At 41.1% G+C, this 22310-nt stretch overlaps 1 protein-coding gene across 1 annotated transcript in view; it reads left to right on the plus strand.

Moving 5' to 3' along the window:
- Nucleotides 1–19536, plus strand: part of VKORC1L1 (vitamin K epoxide reductase complex subunit 1 like 1) — a 35051-nt gene extending 15515 nt beyond the window's left edge. The window contains exons 2-3 of the mRNA XM_040336762.1: nucleotides 12785–12894; nucleotides 18593–19536. Of these exons, the coding sequence (XP_040192696.1) occupies nucleotides 12785–12894; nucleotides 18593–18819 (337 nt within the window). The 3' untranslated portion in view covers nucleotides 18820–19536. The remainder of the gene's footprint in view (nucleotides 1–12784; nucleotides 12895–18592) is intronic.
- The last annotated feature ends 2774 nt before the right edge of the window (nucleotides 19537–22310 follow it).

Raw genomic sequence — 22310 nt, forward strand, 5'->3', positions numbered from 1 at the left:
TGAACGATTTAACTTTGCAGGCAGTAACCCACGTTTAAAACGTCTGTTTAGTGGCGTTTGTATTTAGAAGCGTTTTCTAAAAGGTGTGTTTGTTACTTTTTTGGCATTTTAAAAAAAATAAATGTAAACTAAACAAAAGTTACCCCGTTTAGCCGCTTAAAATGCCTCTAAACTCAGCTTCTGAACCTTTTTTTTTTTTTTTTTTTTTTGCGTTCCAAAAAAAGCCTCTAAACTCGACTGCCTAGAAATGACTATAAACGACCCTGTGTACATGTACTGATAAGATAACACAGAGTTCAGGAGCAGTTGGGGGGGGGGGGGGGGAATGCACAACTGACTGCTATATCACAAGTACATAGCAGTCACAAGACTGCTATATACTTCTGATGAGAAAAGGTATTTAGCAGTTTAAATTTACTAAAATGATTGCCTTTCCATTTCTGTTCTCTACTGTGGGAGACCAGATATAGTGAATATGATATATAAGGTCCGGGGTTTAGTTTTATACACATAACGAGTTGGCCCCTGACTTCTGCGGTCCCTTGGCAGATCTCGCGGCTACTCCCAGCATCAGATAATCTCCCCCCCCCCCCCCCCAGGAGAAGCGCTCTCCTGGGGGTTACCTTGTGGGCGTGCTCCTGAGTCATTCATTCGGGGCCAATAGACGCTGAATGTATGACTCTGCCCCGCGCCCGTGTCATTGGACTTGGACATCAATCTATCCAATCAAGAACCTCCCGTGGAGAGAAGCGGAGCCAGCCTTGAAGCTCAGAATTGAGCTGGAACACGGCATCACCTGACAACCCACAAAGCCCACTGGGACACGCAGCTCGAACATCAGCCAATCAGGTCCGGCTGCGAAATTCCGCACGGCGGCACACGTCATGCTGTACGCACACGGTGTCATGTGGTCATCAGAAGGGCCGCAAGGCATGCTGGGGCGTGTAGTTCTATGAACGTGCAATATATGCTGATTCCCGGAGTTCAGCCTTTCAGCATCTCTATGCATCATCAGAGCCTCACATGACCACTGCACCTGAGCGTATGGAATGCTGGGGCACGTAGTACTGAGATATACCATTGAGGCTAAAAATCGGAGCCGCGGCTGCCAGCCCACTCCTTCTGCAGCTGATGTGAGATCTAATTGGAAGAAGGGAACTCTACTGAAAGATTGTGTGAAAGGTGACACAGGCTTTTACAGATACCATAGTATACGAACAACCATCTTATTAATATATGGCCAAGAATTTTAATAAAATAAGAATATACAAAATAGATAGGAATTGAAACATGTATACCCAGATGTTGATAAACAGAAAATTTAACGGGGGGGCGTATTTGGAGGAACTACAGTCTAGGTAACGAGAAGACCCTAATATAGATGGCTCTATACTGGAAAAGAATTATGGAGGTGTTAATAAGCAAAACCTTGGTAGTATAAAATCTATACATGAGAAAATCGCAAAGAAATTTCATATAAAGATCAGAGGCCATTTTAGTAGTGATGTTGTCATGCGACTCCTAAGAAATACATCATGGTAAGGTGAAAATAGATCCACTTATGATAAAAATTGGGATTTCCATCATATTATATTAAATTGAGAACAGATAAATTATTGTTCCCATCAGGTGACAAAAAAAGTTTTCTCAAGTTTCAAAAAAAAAAAAAAAAAAAAAAAATTCTTTAAAGAATATATGTGTGAAAAACTATGAACCCAGAATAAATACATGAACTAGCGCCACACTTTTATACTATAGGTCCTACACATTGATTCATGTTTTGAAGTATCTGTGGATACTTGTGGAAGCAACTGATATTAATTGCACATTTTTAGATATTGGGTTATATAATTTTTCTTGACTTATTTAACGCAGAGTTCACTAGGATTAAGTGTACATTTTTAAAATTCTGAATTGGGCATTTTTATTTTGCTTAAAGGTATATTTATATCTCTCATCTCTATAGCTGAGCATTTTGGTAATTTGTGCGTATGTTTGAGTTTTCTATAGATCTCTATAAACGAGCACACTTTGTACCATACAGATATATATTTAGCGTTCCTAGGGTTAAGACACAGCAATTTGAGTGAGTTTCTGAACTTTTTCCAAGGTCTTTTAGCTTTTACCATAATAGTAAGGGCTCATAATGACGGGTGTGTTTTTCCTGCATTTGACACATCATCCTGTGTGTGTGTGTGTGTGTGTGTGTGTGTGTGTGTGTTCCCCCCCCCCCCCCTCTGCATGCAGTATGCAAAAACTAAACGCTGAAGTGTACAAAAAAATGTGCATTTGAAACACAGTGCACTTGAGGTGATCCCCTTGTGAAGAAGAGGGGCCCTTCCCTGAGGGCAGGACTCCTGATTTGGGGTAAGGCACATTTAGGTCCTGCTAGCCAAAAGGACTGGTGGGTCTTGCTTCTAATGACCGTCGGAGCAATGAGTACTAGGTGTTGGGCTCTCGAGAGATCCCACCCCCCTCAAGGCAGGTGAGGAAGCAACCCAAGAACCACTTATCCTCCCCCTAGACTTCAGAGTAAGCACAAAGACACACACCCTACAAACCAAGTGAAGAATGCACTTTTTTTTTTCCTCAAAAGACCTAGCCCATGACGTGTAGTACAAAAAGTTTTGATTTGGCCTAGTGCTCTCTGCTTAACCCAGCCCCTGATCAGACATGGTAGGAGTCAGATCGGGAGTATTTGTGCCCCTTTGGGTACCTCTGCCAGGAATTGCTCCCATAGTGCAGTGCACCTCACCCAGTGGGTGACTTGGTTTCCTTTCCCATCAGGTCCCCCGTCATACCAGGAGGGGTACTATACATTAAACCATAAGGCTAGAATAATTGCAGAGCTACCCCCCATCTGGACACCAAGGTGAACCGAGGCTACACTTAATCGGTGCTGATGGAACAATCGGCAGCACTTCCCCGAGGAGCATACAGACGTTGCTCGCTGCCGTCCTTTTCAGAAACAAACCTGTCCTTTGTTTTATATGCTGCCGTTCGTTCGGATTTTTGTGAGTAGTTTTATGCTTGCCCAATAAATTTTAGTATTTTGAAACGGAGAGCACTTAGATCTGTTTTTCTTCCATATATGGTGCATTATCTGCTGTGGATTGCTGAGGGACCTGACATGACATTTGCCATCGGGTGTATCTGCATATAAGATATCTGTTTGCATGACTACCTGGTAACACAGGAGTCATGCCTTGAGGTGAGAGTGGCTAATCCTGTAGTGGTGGAGGGATCACTTATTGTTTGCGCTCACGTCACCTGTGAATCTCATGTGGAGTTTGGAATTTGTTCGTCACACAATTCTCTGGACTTTAATTCACATTTATTTGGACATTTTTTTGTTTACATTTTTTGCTGTGTTTATTGCACTTTTTTACACTTCTGTTACAACAATTTTAATTGTATGCGCTGCACTACTTCTTTATAATATTGATTAAACATTGGGTGAAACCCTTGGATGGTAACGTGGCTGAGGCTAAATGTGAATGATGCCTTTCATCCTTCCTATAACCACAGGGACATGTGGAGATAAAGTCCAAAGATCCAAAGTCTCCGGTAAGAGGCGTGAGTAGATGTGGGGATGGCCTGTCTCTGACTTGTCACTTTTTGTTTGCTGATTTTGCACACTGAATCGCTGGGATATCTATTTGGACTGTCATTAGCAGATTCCATGCTTGTGAATCATCATGATGGTCTGTTAGACAATTGATATATTGCCTTATTTTACTTTTCATGTTTAAATAAATGTTGTGTACATGAATTTGTGATTTATAGTGGTTTAGAGAATTGTCACTTTTACTTAATTTTAGCCAAAAAGCGGTCAGAAAAATCATGTGGATTTTTTTTTTTTTTAGCAGTGCATATGGCAATTCCAGGACTGCAGCCTTTTCTTGTAATCCATTTTTTTCCTTTGATTACAATTGCTTGTGTTTGAAATGTGGTTGCTTCATTTATTTAGGTTGCTAATCCGAAACAAGTATGCAGTTCTAAAAAGCGAAGTTCATACCTTCTTGCTTGTTTCAGGTCGGTGATTGAAAATATAGAAAAAAAAAGGGTCCCCATGACAGCTAAGCAACTATAGTTTTCAGAAGGCCAACCTTGTGACGGAAAAATGGAGTATGTGATTTGCCAACCATGGGCAAACTGCTTAATACACGGTTTAAGCTCTTTAGTACTGTGATATAGCCAAGACGGCTACAGTAGTCTTGTTCTGGGATGATGTCTTCCCAGAACTCTGCCCCCCGTGGCATGCATCGAGCACACTCCTTTGGACACAGCTGATCATAAATCAGGGATAAGGGCGAATCTTAGCGGTGCTTTTTACCTTATGATTAGTTGTGTCCAATCACAGCTGATTACATGTAAGAAGACTTGCCAGTTATCGGTCCTTTCCTTTGTATGGAAAGGAGAGCTGATAACTGCCCTCAACAGTGTAAGCAATGTGCTGACAGGCTTGCTAGTTATCTGTCCCCTAATTATCATTGCTGCCCCATCAGCTAAGAGGAAAAATTACTTAATTTTGTGAAAGAAAAAAAAAGGCTAAACATTTTGTGATTACATACTACCAAAAAGCTCTGTTTGGGTGGTGCTCAATGCCTTTGCAGGGGTGGATGGTGGTTATAATAAAACACGCCCCAGGCAGAAATTCCTTTTTGTTGACTATGGGTAGTGGCCGGAGATTCAGGATAATGTACAGTTGGTGATGCTCTTGTCGTCATGACTGACATCAGATTGCAGTGGTGGTAGCGATGGGTGTGATGCTGCATGGCAAAAATTGCAGAGAAGCAGGAGCAATCCAGGGCTGTCCACATTTTAACTTTCCATGGGATATTACGGGGAGCCCATCAGACTGCTACAAGACATGTGAACTTATTGACGTATAGAGTATGTGATTTGGAGTGGGATTAACCGGCTGGTATTTTCCATTTATAATGCAGCTGCAGGTGAATTGTCCTACCCCTTTATGCCTCTTTCACACCAGCAGTCCGCCTGTCTGTTTTTCAGGCAGGCCCTGATCAGACCCTCTATTCTCCTCTATGAATCGGCATATGTAAACTGACTGGGAAATGCCTCGCTGCCTATGGCGGTGTGCAGTGACTGCTTTCTAGTGGGATTGCTCAGGTGGGTCTAGGATCCGACAACGCCTGAGCCCATCCCTACTCTTGAGTATTATGGATGTCATAGAATCGTATGGATGATGCTGCAGTTTTTGGAGTTGATGGTTAATTCTTTATGTACGGTTGTTGTCTTCAGACACCATCTTGATGTCATGTTTGATATCTGGGAGGTTAACTGTAATGCAAGATCTAAACCTAGGAGCATAATATACAGTGGATATAAAGTCTACACACCCCTGGTAAAATGTCAGGTTTTTGTGGTGTAAAATAAGACATAATTTCAGAACTTTTTTCACCTTTTTAATGTGACCTATAAACTGTACAACTCAATTGAAAGACTGAAATCTTTTATGTGAAGTAAAGTAAATATTTTTTTTTTTTAAATATGGTTGCATAAATGCACACACCCTTACACTAATACTTTGAAGCACCTTTTGATTTTATTACATCGGTCTTTTTGGGTATGCGTCTGTCGGCATGGCACATCTTTACTTGGCAATATTTGCCCATTCTTCGTTGCAAAAACACTCCAAATCTGTCAGATTGCGAGGTCATCTCCTGTTTACAACCCTCTTCAGTTCACCCCACAGATTTTCAATGGGATTCAGGTCTGGGCTCTGGCTGGGCCATTCCAAAACTTTAATCTTCTGGTAAAACTATTTCTTGAAATGGATGCATGCTCTGTGTCGCTGTCAAGATGAAGTTCTTCTTTATGTTCAGCTTTCTAGCAGAAGCCTGAAGATTTTGTGCCAATATTCCCTGGTATTTGGAACTGTTCATAATTCCCTCTACCTTGATTAAGGCCTCTGTTCAAACTGAAGAAAAACGGCCCTAAAGCATGATGATGCCACCTCCATGCTTCACTGTGGGTATGATGTTCTTTTGGTGATGTGCAGTGTTTTTGTGCCAAACATATCTTTTGGAATTATGGCCAAAAAGTTCAACCTTGATTTTATCAGACAGAACACATTTTCCCACACTTTTCCCCAAAAGTGGACCCATAGGGTCATATGTTTCCAAGCTCATAACGGGTTAAGCAATAAAGTTATAACCATAGTACTGCCCAATAGCCTGACAAGGACACGTACATTTTTTTTTATTTTTTCGTGACTGCGACATTATGGCGGACACATCACACTTTTGACGTTATTTTGGGACCATTGTCATATATACAGTGATCAGTTACTGTGTAAATGACACTGGTAGGGAAGGGGTTAATTTTGTTCTAGGGAGTGATTCTAACTGTAGGGGGATTGTCTCACTAGAACATGATGGATCACTGCTCCTGATGACAGGGAGCAGTAGATCTGTCATATTGTGAGGCAGAACAGGGAAATGCCTTGTTTAGATGGGTATTTCCCCATTCTGCCTCTTTGTGACATGACCACGGACATAGAGGCTGTGGGCACGCTCACGGAGTACGTGGCGGGCCCACTATGTCACGATTTAAAGGGGACGTACATGTACGCCCATTTGCGCAGCTGTGCCATTGTGCCGACGTACATCGTCATGCGGTGGTCGGAAAGCGTTTAAAAGTATTTTCAAATGCAACGTCTGTGTGTGTGTTGTGTTTTTTTTTTTTTTTTTTTTTATACTGACTATATAACATGTGCCCTGGTGGATAATTATGCAATTTTTTTTTTTTTTTTTTTGGGGGGTAATCTCCAGCAGGGATTTGTTTACCCACATGTCTACCTGGCGAGTATTTTTTTTAAAGCAGTTCAGGCAAAATATTTGTTCTGATTTCTGGATAGTGGAGACCCTCTAGAAAACCTATTTTTGTTGTGGTCTGTGCCACCCATTAGAGCGGTTCACCCTCTCCATTTGCTCTGTTTACCATTGTCATTGAAAGTAAAAGAAAATCTCAAGTTTTGGGTTGGCCCCAGAAAAGTAATAGAGGGGAGATCTTCCAATGGGGAAGCTTGTTCTGGTGACCTGGGAGACCCTAAGGCAGGGGTCTCCAAACTTTCTAAACAAAGGGCCAGTTTATGGTACTTCAGACTTTAGGGGGGCCTGACTAGGGCCATTGGGAGTAGAAAATGTCCAGGTGTCCAGTGGGAGTAAACTATACCATATCTTTGGTGTCAGTGGGAGGACTAGTGCCTCACTGTTGGTGTCAAAGGAAATAACTGTGCCCCATCATTGGTGTCAATGGAATGAATTGATGGCGTCAGTGGAATAGTGCCCCATTGGTGTCAGAAACAAGAATTATGCCCCATTGCAGATGGACGGAAGAATGCCCCAAGGGCCGGATTAAGTCAAGCAAAGGGCCACATCTGGCCCCAGGGCCTCAGTTTGGAGACCACTGCCCTAAGGCAGTGATGGCGAACCTTGGCACCCCAGATGTTTTGGAACTACATTTCCCATGATGCTCGTGCACTCTACAATATAGTGGAGAGTCATGGGAAATGTAGTTCCAAAACATCTGGGGTGCCAAGGTTCGCCATCACTGCCCTAAGGTATTCCCTGAATTTACAGGGCTTTCCTCTTCCTGTTTTGGGTATGGGACAGGAAGTGAAGGTAAATCTCCCCAATGGGTCATGGATGGCAAATAAAACGAAGAGTAAGCGTGGGTTAAAACCTCTATCTAAAATGAGAAGTATTTTGCCTATAGTTCTACATTAACCACTTCAGCCCCGGAAGATTTTACCCTCTTCCTGACCAGAGCTCTTTTTATAATTTGCTACTGCATCGTTTTAACTGACAATTGCGCGGTCATGCAACGCTGTACCCAAAACATTTTTTCCCACAAATAGAGCTTTATTTTGGTGGTATTTGATCACCTGTGCGGTTTTAATTTTTTGCACTATCAACGAAAAAAAGGCGTCACTTTTTTTCTATAATATCCCCAAATTTAAAAAAATTAATCTGTGTAGGCCAGGGTTCGACAAATCCTGGGCGCTAGGTTGCCATTGCGACTGGAATTGGCAACTTTGCGCCTGGGGCGGCACTGCTGGGGTATCCTGTGTCTCTGTGTGCCCCCGCTGCACGATCGTGTCGGACTGGCTGGTAATTGAGGTCGTGGCTTTCTGCAGGCATATGCTTCTTTCTGTGATCTGGCGCCATCTTGCGGTGGCTCTTGGTATGACAAGACTATCGGCAATGCTAATGGGGCTTTCCCTGTCTTTTTTGACTGCCATCTCCTTCCCCTCTAATTGTAGCCCCCAAACATTATATATATTTTTTATTATAACACCCTACAGAATAAAATTTCATATGCGGGGCGCTACTCACATATGCGTTTGCTTCTGTGCGTGAGCTGGGCGGGACGGGGCATGTTCCTGGCTCCTAACTTTTTTAGCTGGCTCCTAGATTCCAAGCAAATCTGTCAAGCCCTGGTGTAGGCCGATAAGTATTTATTTTACATATTTTTGGTTAAAAAATTGCAATAAGTGTATATTGATTTGTTTGCGCAAAAGTTATAGCGTCTACAAACTATGGGAAAGATTTATTTATTTTTTTATACTAGTAATCTGCGACTTTTTTTTTTTGTATTACAATGGACACTTGACAAATTTTTGAGACCATTGACATACAGCCATCACTGCTATAAATAAAAGCACTATTACTGTATAGATGTCACTGGTAGGTAAGGGGTTAACACTACAGGGTGATCAAGGGGTTAAATTGGTTCCCTAGGTGTGTTCTAACTGTATGTGGAAAGGACTGACTGGGGGAGGAGACGTATCGTTGGTCCTACTTGGTAGAAACAAACATGTCTCCTCTCCCCTGACAGAACAGGGATTTGTGTGTTTTTTTGGCTGCCTAATGACCGGCCATTTTTTGTGATGCGGCACTGCGTTGCTTTAACTGACAATTGGCATTTTTTTTTTTTTTCAAAAAGAGTTTTCTTTTGGTGGTATTTGATCACCTCTGCGTTTTTTTTTTTTTTTGCACTTTAAACCAAAAAGCATCATTTTGAAAAAAACATTTTTTTTTCTTTAGTAAATATCCCAATTTATAAAAAAACAAAGCCATCATGGCAGTGCCTGTTAGCGGGCATCCACTCACCTGCTGCCCCAGTCCCTCACCTTGTTGTGCCACTGCTGCATCACCAGCCATCCCATTAAAGTGAATAGGACTGTCGGTGAGGGGTAGCTGCTGCAGGACAGAGATGACAGTTGATCTTTTAAAAATTGATTTTTAAATCGAGCCTTTTTACTAGTGGTTTAAATCATGATTTTAACCACTTTAGCCCTGGAAGATTTTCCCCCTTAATGACAGGCTATTTTTTGTGATCCAGCACTGTGTTGATTTTAACTGACAATTGCGTGGTCGTGCCACACTGTACCCAAACAAATTGATATCCCCCCTCATAATGAGCTTTCTTTTGGTGGTAATTGATCACCTCTGCGTTTTTATTTATTTTTGCGCTATAAACAAAAGCGACAATTTTGAAAAAATATTTTGTACTTTTTGCTATAATAAATATCCCAAAAAAAGTAAAACCCTCCGTGTGTGTGTGTGTGTGTGTGTGTGTGTTATATATATATATATATATATATATATATATATATAATTTGTTTATATTTTGGTTAAAATCGCAATAAGTGTTTGGTTATAGCATCTACAAAATAGGGGATAGATTTGTCATTTTTGTTTTTTTATTTTGTTACTAGTAATGGCCCCCTTCGTTTACAAAAAAAAGACTGACGACACTGACATAAAAATGCACTGATTACTGTGTAAATGTCACTGGTAGGAAAGGGGTTAACACTAGGGGGAAGTCAAGGGGTTAAATGTGTTCCCAGTTTCTAACTGGGGGGATGGGACTGACTAGAGGAGGAGACAAATCGCTGTTCCTGATTAGTAGGAACAGATGATCTATCTCTGCTCCTGTCAGAACGGGGATTTGTGTGGTCTCCTGCCTGCAATGACAGGTGGCCAACGGGCATGCGTCCCTTCTATCGCCTTTAAAGGTGTTGACGTACACCTATGGTGATTTGCGGGAATAAGCCGGCCTACCGCAGTATGATGGCAGCTGGTTGGCAAGTGATTAAATCGAGTTGGTTTATATCCAATCCACTCTGGCCAGAGCCGAATAAAGGAAAGACCAGGATTACACATACTTTGGCAGGTTAAATGTGTATCACCTTTATACTTGGCTGCTTCTTGGAAGCCTGAGGGCTTTCACACTGGATCGGTGCGCTGGTGGGACGCTCAGTCCTGCTAGCCGCATCTTTGAAGTGGTGTATACACCGCTCCCAAAGAGCCCCTGCTCATTGATATCAATGGGCAGTGCCTCTGAGCGGGCGGGTGGTTTTAACCCTTTCGGCCACTAGCGGGAGTTCAAATCACCCCGCTAGCGCCTGGTAAAGCGCCGCTAAAAATGGCGGCACGTTACCGCCTGCGACGCCCCAGTGTGAAAGTAGCCTTATGGTTTATATTGGCCAGAATATTTGTCTTGCAATTGGGTGCATTCAGACATTTTTAGATGGGGTTAGAAGCGTTAAGTGGTGTGTGTTGTTTTTTTTTTTTTTTTTTTTTTTTTTTCCTCTTCAGCCTGTAAACACTTCTCTTCTAATACGCCTGTAAATCCACTGTGTGCATGGACACAGGCTTACATGGAGATGTTTTTACAGGCTGAAAAGCCAAATGCCTGTAAAAGGGGTTTTCTAAGCCCTAAAACAAGTGGCTCAGTGTAATCGTGAACCTCCAAGTCATTCACTTTGGCCATACAGGATAAATTTATTTATCCTCGGTATATTCAGTACCTCACTTAAAGGGCTTGTAAAGGTACTTTATTTAAAAAAAAAAAAAAAAAAAGTTTCCTTTACCTTAGTGCAGTGCTCTTTCACTTACCTCATCCTTCAATTTTTCTTTTTAATGTCCCTTTTTCTTCTGAGAAATCCTCACTTCCTGTTCTTCTGTCTGTAACTCCACACAGAAATGCAAGGCTTTCTCCCTGGTGTGGAAAAAGCCTCTTGAGGGGGCGAGCAGGAGTGTCAGGACACTCTCTACTTTGCAGATGGAGAAAGGAGCTGTGTGTTAGTGGGCGTCCTGACACTCCTGCTCGCCCCCTCCCCCCTTAAAAGGCTTTCTCCACACCAGGGAGAAAGCCTCGCATTACTGTGTGGAGTTACAGACAGAAGAACAGGAAGTGAAGATTTCTCAGAAATAAGGACATTTAAAAGCAAAATGGAAGGATGAGGTAAGTGAAAGAGGACTGCACTAAGGTAAATGAAGCTATTTAGGGAACAATTGTTTTACCTTTACAACCCATTTAAGGCATACAATGCAAGTGCCTTTGGCATAGGAGACCAGCTGCTTCTGAATGGTGGCTATTAATTATGGATCGTGGTCTTCACCAGTGTTGCCAACCTACCAGATTAAAAATGTACTGACAACACCCAAAATTTCCTGGCACAGCCAAGTTTTTACTGGTAGTTCCAAAAGTTACAAAAATTAGTTCAAGTGCAAATTCCAGTCTTTAGGCTACGTACAATATGCAAGTATCACTCCGAGAGTCAATTTCATGAGTGCATCGCTCATTCTAGTGTCCTGTCCCTTAGCTACTACCTGCCTCAAATCGCATTGCTACATACAATGTGATTTGAGGTAGATATTAAGGCAAAAAGCATATTTTTATTTTTTTCAATATAGTAAGTAGCTAAGGGACAGGACTCGGGAGCGCAATACACTAGAATGGGCGATGCACTCATGAAATTGACTCTTGGAGTGATACTGACAGCAGTGTGCAGCAGCACAGATGACACGTCCCATCCTGAGTCAGTGTCTCTCCATGCCAGGTGGTCCCTTTAGTCCACTTCAGTCCAAACAGCACTGACAGTCCCGCTCCTGGCTTGCCTTATTCCCGTGCTGCAGACCCACACACGAGGCTTCGGCTGTTACGCTTGGCTCCCTTGCACCATCACATCATCAACTGAACACACTGCAGCGGGCACTTGGATGGTATCGGCCGGCTCCAGACCCGAGCTGCATATGCACTGTTCCAAGCCAAGCGTCGCAGCCATATTTTTTACTGGCAACCTTTTTTTCTTACTGGCTGGAGAGAAGTGCCAATTTTTTACTGGCTGCCAGTAAAAATACTGGCGGTTGGCAACACTGGTCTGCACCAGGAAAATGGCAGCATTTTCCAGCTACATCAATCGGGCCACAATTTGTGCCCCAGCTGTGAACAAGCTTAAAGCTGAAGTGTAGCCTGTCAGTATAGTACATCTTGGAACGATCAACATTTGTGAATAGACCCAGCTATCCGTTGCAACCAAAATATCAAAGTAAAATAGTATACTTCTCAGTCCAATAGGTCATTGATCAGCAATCATGGCTCCTCTATGTCCTACTCCATCACTTGATGAATCAGTGTTAATGTGGCACAAAGGAAGATGTAGCCAGTTAAAGGTCCGCCTGACCGGTTTTGCCAGAACGCCAGCTGCATCAGAGGCTATAGCGGCTGTCTGCAGCACAGTGATATCCACTGATATTTTACAAGGTAACAACTGTTTGCAAAAGCATTTTTGTGCACACAAAGTAGATTTATATCCTTTTATGGCGGATTATTTTAACAGTAAGAGTTTTGTCTTTTAAGTAGCGAGTCTTAATCTTTGTGCTCTGCGTACTTCATTCCTTATTGGCAATCTGTTAAAGGCATATAGCAATTGCAATATTAACTTGTTGAGTTTTCTTTCCTGCAGATGGGGTCGTGGATTTGGACTTGTGGGTTCCATTTTTGGAAAGGACAGTATAATGAATCAGCCAAACAGTGTCTTTGGATTTATATTTTATTTACTACAGATGCTGCTTGGTGAGTATTTGTAAAATGTGGTGTTCTAGCTAAAAAGTATACATGTGTAAGTATCGAGGCTACCCTCAATGGTTATTGTAATTGAAAACAAAAGTTTTGCGCTACAGTTGGTTTACAGAGAGATGACGGCTAGCGGTCTGCTATTGTTGGTCATCCATTCGGTCAGTATTAAAATGGTTGTAAACTTCAGACATGAAATTTTAAAAAAAAGCGCATCCTTCTATACTGTGTACTTGTTTCGCTTCAAAGCTGAGTCATTTCTCTCTGCTGCCTAGTTACTTTATCAGCAGTCACTTCTGGCAGCTTTTTCTGACACCGAGAGTTAAAATGGTGATGGAGCTGCAGCACTCAGCCTGTGACTCATCCATAGCTGTTTGTTCTCTGTACTGTGCCCCATGCTGCGACAACTAAAGATTGATGTACAGAAGAGATGGCTGTAGATACACAGGTACAACTTCTTATGTATGAGGATTTGCTTCATCTGTGTATCGCTTGGGACCACTAGGTGCATGTGAGGGTCTACAGGCAAAGAGCAGACATTTATGGCTTTAAAAGATTAACTCCAGGAAGGTGACAACCTACCCTTGCAGTAGGACCCCACCCTGCAAGGGTTTAATGCTCATTTTAGACTAGGGGAAGCTGAACATGCTGAATGAGGAAGCCTGCTGGAGCCAGAAAGCAAGGCAGGCCTTTCTCATCTGTTCACCCCATAGACAGAGAGTATATAACACTTACAGTGTGGGAAGGTGGGGTAGACTTCCTTTGATCCGCTGAGATGGAGAAGTTTGCAATTAACCTCATGAATTTCATTTCAGCCAATCGAGAGGACGCTTTATATTCATAAACCTACAAAGCTTCCTTTTTAAAGACTGAGCAGCACTTGTCCTGAATCAATTTTGTATTGGAACGGGGCAGGAAGGTTCAAGGGCTGATGCTGAATACAAGTTATACAGTGCTGACAGTGGGCATATTTTTTTAGTAGTAGAAATGGTGGTTTTGTTTTTTGGGCCAGATTAACCCCCAATTATTTTTTAAAAAAGTGAAATGAAACCGGGAGTTGGGCATAACTGACTGGCCACATGTGATGGAGCTGAAACTTCTCCTACCTTGGTTGTAGGTTATCTGCAGTCTTCTCTACATCCATTCAAAGTCCAAAATTGATAATGCTGAAATTACACCCTGCAGAGCTCAGTGAGGAGTGTTCTGAGTGCAGATTGGAGGGAAGTGACAACCCCTTCACACAGGAACAGAGCTGAGGCTGTCAATCATGGGCTGTGTGCTGGAGATCACTTTGTTGTAGTCCTTGGTGTCAGAAAAACTAACTTGTAGTGACTCGTGTAGATGGCTGAAGAATGGGTCTGCAGACAGAAATGACAATGTTCTGGATTAAGACAAGTACACTCTATAGAGGGATACACTTTGTTCATATTTTATTAATGCTTGCGCTCTACAACCACTTTAACTGCTTCCTACCTGGCCTATAGACTTATGACGGCCAAACGGGTGCACTGCCGTACTGGGTGGACGCCATGACGTCCCCTGTCACACGCTGGACGTGCAGAAGTACCTGTTGCCCACTGTGTCCACCAGATACAGAAGAAGACCCAGCACTGTACCATGCCTGCCCCAGTACCTTATGTTTATCGATCACATGACAGTTTTACACAATAGGCTTTCATTCATAGCCATTAATTGTGTCCTATTGTGTTGATTTGTTATATCTCCGTGATTAGTAAGTGATCACATGGTACAGACCGAGAAAATCATAATGCATGTGATGCTACACAATGGCTATGAATAAATGTATGCCATTCATAAGTGATTTGTTTATAACGGTGATAGTCACTGTTATAAGCAGTCATTGTATGGGTTTAAAAAACACAAAAAAAGTTTCAAACAATTGAAAAATATAAACCACTTAAAAAAAAAAAATGTTTGGAATGCTGTCATAGGTCAGTCAGTATCATCGCTGCCACCCACACCAGTCATATGACGCTGTACTCTTCTCCTGAAAATATAATGTATATATTCTCTCTCACCATGCCTCTTACTACATACCTTGGGGTGTCTACTTTCCACAAAGGGGTCATTTGTACTTTGCTGCCATTTTAAGGGCCTCAGGAAGTGAGGGAGCCTGTCGGTACATCAGGATTGATACATTTTCAGATATACCATAGTTTGTAAACTAACTTTCACACATACTAAACTTACACTAATTTGGGTTATTTTTGACAAAGAATTGTAGCAGAATACATATTGGCCTAACTTTCTGAAAAAAAAAAATATTTATTGGAAATTAAGAGCATGGGTTTTCCTTCACAATTTGTGTCTTTTCTTTCATATAGCAGAAAATAAACCCAGTGATGTTTTTAAATGCCACCAAAAGAAAGTTCTTAGTCAATTATAATAAATTCATTTGGGTACAGTATTGCATGGCTAATTGTCATTCAAATTGTGACAGCACTAAATGGCCAAGACTGGAAAGGGTAGAAAGTGTCAGGACTTAAAGTGGTTAAATGAGCTTTTGGCCCAGAAAATGGAGTGCAGTTTCTGGATCATATGCAGATACGACTTCTTGATAAAGCATGATAAAGCTTTACCTTGCATTTTTGAATGTCATGGCAAACTGTGTTCACAGACAGTAGTTTTTGGAATTCTTCCTAGGCAGGGTGGATTTGATTTAAATCGACTCTATTTTAAATCATAATTTTTAAAGAGGAACGGTCATCTGTCCCACAGTGGCTCCTCCTCTGACCCGCTGTTGACGCACGGACAGTCCCATTCACTTTACTTTTGGTGATGCGGTAGTGACCCAACAAGGTGAGGGACGTGGCGGCAGCAGGTGTGTGGATGCTCGCTAAACGGCGCTGCCATGATGGATCTGAAATGACCGATGCTCTTTAAATGTAAGAACTTATTCTTGCTGGTAGCTAGGAAACTTCATTTTGTTTGCAAATATTAAAGATTCTATGTAGAATAAGCTGTCAGGTTAGTAAAACAGCGATTATAGGAACCGATTCAATCATACGGTTTGTAGTTTACATAGATTTGCAAAACAATAGGATAAAGGAATATTTCTAAACTTTGTTTTATTTCATAGTTACAATTTCACGGTAACTATGAAATAAACCAGTATCGATGCAGTGCATGTTATCGCAACTTGCAGACTTTGGATTCATTAAATTTGTTTTCCAAAAAATTGTATTGCAGAATTCATATATGCTTCATAACTAAGCTCCATTTCATGTTGAATAAACTAAATTATTAATGTATCTTAAATAGAAAACTATCTTTAGCTGGAAACATGCATGTGTTTAACGCAGTGCTGTCTGAAGATCACGGGCGTCCAATATTTCGTGTTTTTAGACTTGTCCCTTGCACAGAAATGTTTCCTGATCCTCAGAATCTGATAGTATGTACTGTGATATATTTAAATTCTTTGCAATTTTGTGTTGAACACTATTCTGAATTTTGTTTGACAATTTTTAGTTGCAGTTTTTCAGATTGGTCAAACTCTACCCAACTTTACTTCTGATACACTGACTCTCTAACATGCTCTCTTTATACACAGTCGTGTTACTGACCTGTTGCCAATTAACCCTATTTGGCCCCGTTCACACCAGCGCTCCGGTCTGTCTGTCAGTTTTTAGGTGGACCCTCTATGGAGCGGCAGATGTAAACAGTCAAGTCTGTTTACACCCGCCTACATCCAATCCGTTCCGCTAAAAGTAGACTAATGGAGATTCGTTCCCTTTTCATCTAGCAGATCAGGTAGGGTGGCTGTTGGGTGCAAACAGGCGGTCCATTTATATCCAATCGCCCATAGAAGAGAGCAGTCTGTGTCTGCTCTGCAGAAGTGGAGCGGACAGACCAGTCATCCGCCTGCTCAGTGAAAATCAACGGCGACATCCCTAGCTGAGCATGCAAACTGGTGGAGTCTGCTCTGTGAAAGGGACATTGGCTCTTCCTTGTTAGTGCCACTTTTCCAGCTTTTTTTATTGCCATGTCCCAACTTTAATATTGGTTTATGAGATTTGCCAATCATTGCATTCTGTTTTTATATAGATTTTACACCGCGTCCCAACTTTTTTGGAATTAAAGTTGTAAGTTAGTATTTTAAATTTAATTCATGGGCAGTCAGAAACCAGTGGAGGGGGTGGCAGACACTTAATGGTTGCTAAGGTAGATGAGCCTTGTTGCAGCATTTTATAATAGACTGAAGTGGGGAATTGCCTGTGTAGAAAAGTAGGCCTAGGAGAAGGGAGTTGCAGTAGTTAAGATGGGGGACAAGAGTGAATGGGTAGGTTTCATTTACTACATTTTTCATTGGGTACATTTCATTAGTTAAAAGGGGAACATTTTTGAGTTTTTAGAGTTGTTTACGGAGGAAGTCTTTTGACAGTGATTGGATTCCATATACTCCAGAGTATGTTGGACGAGAGTAGCTGGGAACTCTCTCTGTCAGACTCGGATAGCGGGTATCAGCCAGTAGAAATCGGTGGCTCTGAAATGGAAACTGAGGACAGAATCCTAACGGAGGCTCAGGAGTTTTTCAAAAATGTGATGGGTAGTCAGGAAATGTTAGTTATGCCTTTTTTAGAATGCCCGACGGTGCTACTTGAATGTGGGGACTCTGTATGTGGCTAGGCTGTGGAAAAGTCTCACGTGGTATTGCTATACTCAGGAGGAGTAGCAGAATGTATTTTGGGGCATAATGTTTGCTATGTACATGCTATGTGTTAGAAATATCTTATGAATTAACAACTTTTCTTTGCACACTTTCTATAAACTTGTGTAAAAAGACATGTCATTGTGCTCCAGGGTCTTCAACAATGTGATGGGTAGTCAAGAAACTAAAGGTGTAATTTATGCTCCTCGAACACCTGATGGTGCTCCCTGCTTGTTGGGCCAAGCTTGTTGTGGCCAAGCTTTGGAAAAGTCTCGCGTGTGGGATCGCCATACTCATGAGTAGCAGAATATGTTTTGGGGTGTAATTGCAAGGTTACCATGTGTGAGAAATAACTTATTAATACGACAATTTTGTACAGAATTTTTTTTATTTTAATTCTCCAAACAATTGTGGGCAAAAAATTGCAACTTCAAAAAAACTCACTATGCATCTTACTAAATACCTTGGACAACATATATATATATATATATATATATATATATATATATATATATATATATATATATATATATATATATATATATATATATATATATATATATATATATATATATATATATTAAAAAAAAAAAAAAGCTTATAGACATTAACTTTCACACAAACCTATTATCTTACACTTATCAGAATATTTTTTGGAGGGTTTGTTTCCCATCAGTCTGGTGGATCGGATTCCGTAGTCCGCATCCAAATGCATATGAAGAACAGCGGCTGTGCAGATACGGACCTGTCGCCTGCCTGCTCAGCGCGGATCAGCTAACAGATTCCCTGATGATGGATCCGCTGGTGTGGCTGTCTGAAAGGGGCCCAACACCACCTACCTTTTTAAATACTTCTACCCCCACAGTCATATTGCATGCAATTTGAATACTTATATTTGCCACCTTTTCTGTCTAGAATTAGATCTTCTAATACTTTTTGACTATTTTAATGAAAATTCTTTTAATTTGAAAATGCTGTTTTTTGTGTTTTGAACTGATTATCTTTTTTTTTTTTTTTTTTTTTTTGCAGGTATGACAGTAAGTGCTGTAGCAGCATTAGTGCTAATGTCCTCTTCTATAGTATCAGTGGCAGGGTCCCTCTACCTGGCATATATCCTGTACTTTGTGCTGAAGGACTTCTGTGTTATCTGTGTCGCCACTTATTTGCTGAACTTCATTCTCCTTATCATCAACTACAAACGACTAGTTTACTTGAATGAGGCCTGGAAACAGCAGCTGCAGGATAAACAAGAATAAGAGGCCTCTTGAACTTTGACTCATGTCTGAAGGACACTGCTTCCTTAATGTTTTATTTTGCAGTACACTTTTTTTTTTTTTTTATTGGTTGGGGGAAAGACAGTTTCCAAGATAAAGAACAATCTTAACCAAATTTTTTTTTTATTTTTTGACTGAAAGGGCCCTGGATATGTATTTGCTATTGCACCTCGTAATTGACATGGATGAAGGCGTGATCATTTAAGAATCTGTGACAAGCTTTAACTGTACTTAACAAGGTGTTTTGAATGGCACATTGTCTTTTTGCAGCAAATTTTCTTCTTGTGCCTCCCTCTGGTCAGTGTATGTTTGAGTGTCAAACCTCTAATGCGGGTAATGTTTGGGGGTGTATTTTTTATTTATGTGGCTAATTGGCTGGATATTCTGTTGCCATGCTTCTGTGGATACTCTAGCCATTTTATGTTTGCAGAAAGCAAATGAACACCTTTTTAACCTTTCACTTGCTTGTCATTACCACAGCCATATGGGTTTTGCCACGCTGGAGAAATGTTCCACAAGGATACCCTCTCTACATCATTCTTGCACTAGTTTCAGATCAATCTGAATTTTACAAGGTATCTGTCCTGTCTCATTACAATTGATCGACACCTTCTGCAGTCTGACGATGTAAGGTTTCATGCAAAGTGGGAATATACAAGCGAGTTTGAAGGAAGCCGACGTGTTTTTTTTTTTTTTTTTCTCGTCCATGTTTAGGATACATTTAACCATCCAGCATTAAAACTAATGAAAATGTTCCCGGAACTTTAATTGGATGGCCAGTTTACATTATTAGTTAGAATTTTAACTAACCTGCATGGTGCAGAAAACTTGAGAAAAGCTGATTGAACCCGGTGTGTTCATAATGTGGTAATACTTGTGTAGTAACAATGGGTGATCTATAGAATGCGCCCTAAAAAGTCGCCCACCGTTGCGCCTATGGAGGAGTGGATGATGCCTAGCTGCTGTTTAGAAGATAATAAGTGAACAAAAAGAATGTAAGATGATGAAACTCTCTAAGGAGTGTCAACAAATTAAAACAGCGCTATCAAATAACTGTGCATATTTGACTATATAAAATACATTACTACAACCCATATGTAATGATATACAGTGATAATAAACAAAATATATCCAGTTTAAGAAATAAACACTAAACTGTGACTGTAATAATAAACACCCGTGATTGACTTAAACGTGAAGTGAACGCACTGAAAGTGCAAGAGACAGTCTTTAAAAATAATTTAGAACGTGGCCAAACAAAGCAAAGTTCATGTGTATAAGGATCCTGCGATCTTCAAATTTTTTCAAAAACTTCCACCACACCCGACAGTGCTCAGTGATTCCTCCCCCATCAAATGGACACTCACCGGATAGGTATGCCTCACACTCTCGTGTTTTGGCACAAAAAACCTTATCAGATGTAGTTGTTCCCGTCAATAAAGATGTAATCCAAATATGACATCCAATCAGTTCCACATATATGTCAGAGAGAGACAAAAGAAGTGCAAATAGTGTGATACCATCAAAGGTTTAATAGCACACCAAAATAAAACTTCAAACAGTGCACTCACAAACAAAATCTTGTAAAACAGCAGAATATCACATCAAGAAACTCCTTCAAACGTCAAAATGGTGAGAAGCGGTCACGGCGGACCCCCGATCAGCGAGAAAAAGTGAAACCAATTCTCCTACTCACGGTGCCATGGACTTCTGTCAGATGCAGCTGCGGGTATTGCCATACAGTTTAATTTTACTAGTGAGTGCTGCGTTTTTGGATGCAGAGTGCGTTTGAAGTTTTTTATTTAAGTGGATGTGCAGCTGCATCTGCATCTTACATTCTTTTTGTTCAATACTTGTGTAGTGTGTGTCTGAGTATGCCTGGGTATGCTTAAAATATAGCACCCAAGAGCATGGTTAATAGGGATTATCCTGAGCTAGGTGGTAATGTTTTTAATTTACAGAACAAGAGTTGCATTCTGTGTAAATGGTGCAGTTTTCGTCTACTGTGATCATGGTCATATGGCAGTCATGACTGATGCATCAGCACGGTACCAAACAGTCAGGCTTGTGCTATTTGGTTTTGCTGTTTTATAGCTTGTTGGGAGTCACCTCATTTACTTCACACTCAAATCACAATGCTGCTAATGAAATGGGGGGGGGGGGTTATGGCGGAGCTAGTGCTGGAGCGGTGTCTTCCAGGTGTTCTGGCAGACCTTTGACTTCAGTAAGCAAGTTTGACAGGCTGTGATGCATTAAAGCTGCGACATGTGTAAGAACGTTTGAGTCATGGCGCAGTTCCTCCATAAATTTTAGACTGTGCTCCTCGTCAAATTACATATTATTTTTTTTTTTTTTTTTGGCATCGAAGCAAGGCATCACATCAACAGCCTCAGGTCCTAATCTTGGAATACTAATGGGGCCCCAGTAGGTATTAAACTGCGCAGCCTACTAAAACTTTCATTAACTTTATTGTCAAACTAATAGGCCCCCTGCGATTGGCAGTCCCCACTTCTTGCCTTGTTGCTAGGGTGAGAAAACTGTTTGACACTTGCCCCCATCATGGCATGAGTGAGAACCAACTGTTTGTAAAAGTCACTATGTGGAGCTTGCTAAATGATCAAGCCAGGCTTCCAGTGGAGCTTAACTTGTCTACAGGTATAAGAATAAACTGAGTGAACCTTTTACGAAGCTGCACCGTTAAACTTAATGGGACCCCTTGACTCAATGGGCTATTTATGGAAAAGGGGCAACTTGCTCTAGGCTTTGACTTTGTAAGCCATGCTGTGAGACTCTAAACTGCCATGACAAGTTTTACTTAATAGTACGGTCTTGGCAGATTTTTCTCATGTATGATTGAATATTGTGCGACTTTTCTCTTCTCTGTGACTGCACTTGGTACACACACACCATCATAGAAATTACGGCTGGCTTTCAACTGTCTCTTGCTTCTGGCCGCACCTGCTCATTGTGGCAGCAATTATTATTTTTTCCTATTCTTGTCATGTGTAACATTTTAGAGATCACCTGCTAATCCTCATAATTTGACCTGAAAGTCTTGGGTTTAGGAAATCTAGACATTAATATTGCATAAGGCTGTAAATGCTGAACATTGGGATAACTGCTAAACACAGAGGAAACGCATGTGGATGTCTGCCAAAATATATTTTTATAAATGTTTTCAGTGACTCTTGTGATTAACACATGTGCCACATTGGGTAGTAAGGGAATGGGGCTTTGTTCAATGTGACCTGAATTCTGACCGTTTGGTATACCAATTTCCTATGATCCTCAGCTCTACCTTGTGGTCATATTGCAGTATTTTTTTGATTTTTCCGAAAAAACAAATACTTTAATTACGGTTGTTAGAGCTAAAAAATTGCTGTCTTTGGGCTATATGTAGTCAGAATTTATCCAGGCTGGGTTAATAATTTTTCACGTTTGTCCCAATAATTTAGCGTGAATACTTAAGTGTC

The sequence above is a fragment of the Rana temporaria genome, chromosome 2 (genome assembly GCF_905171775.1).
Source record: "Rana temporaria chromosome 2, aRanTem1.1, whole genome shotgun sequence".
NCBI lineage: Eukaryota > Metazoa > Chordata > Amphibia > Anura > Ranidae > Rana > Rana temporaria.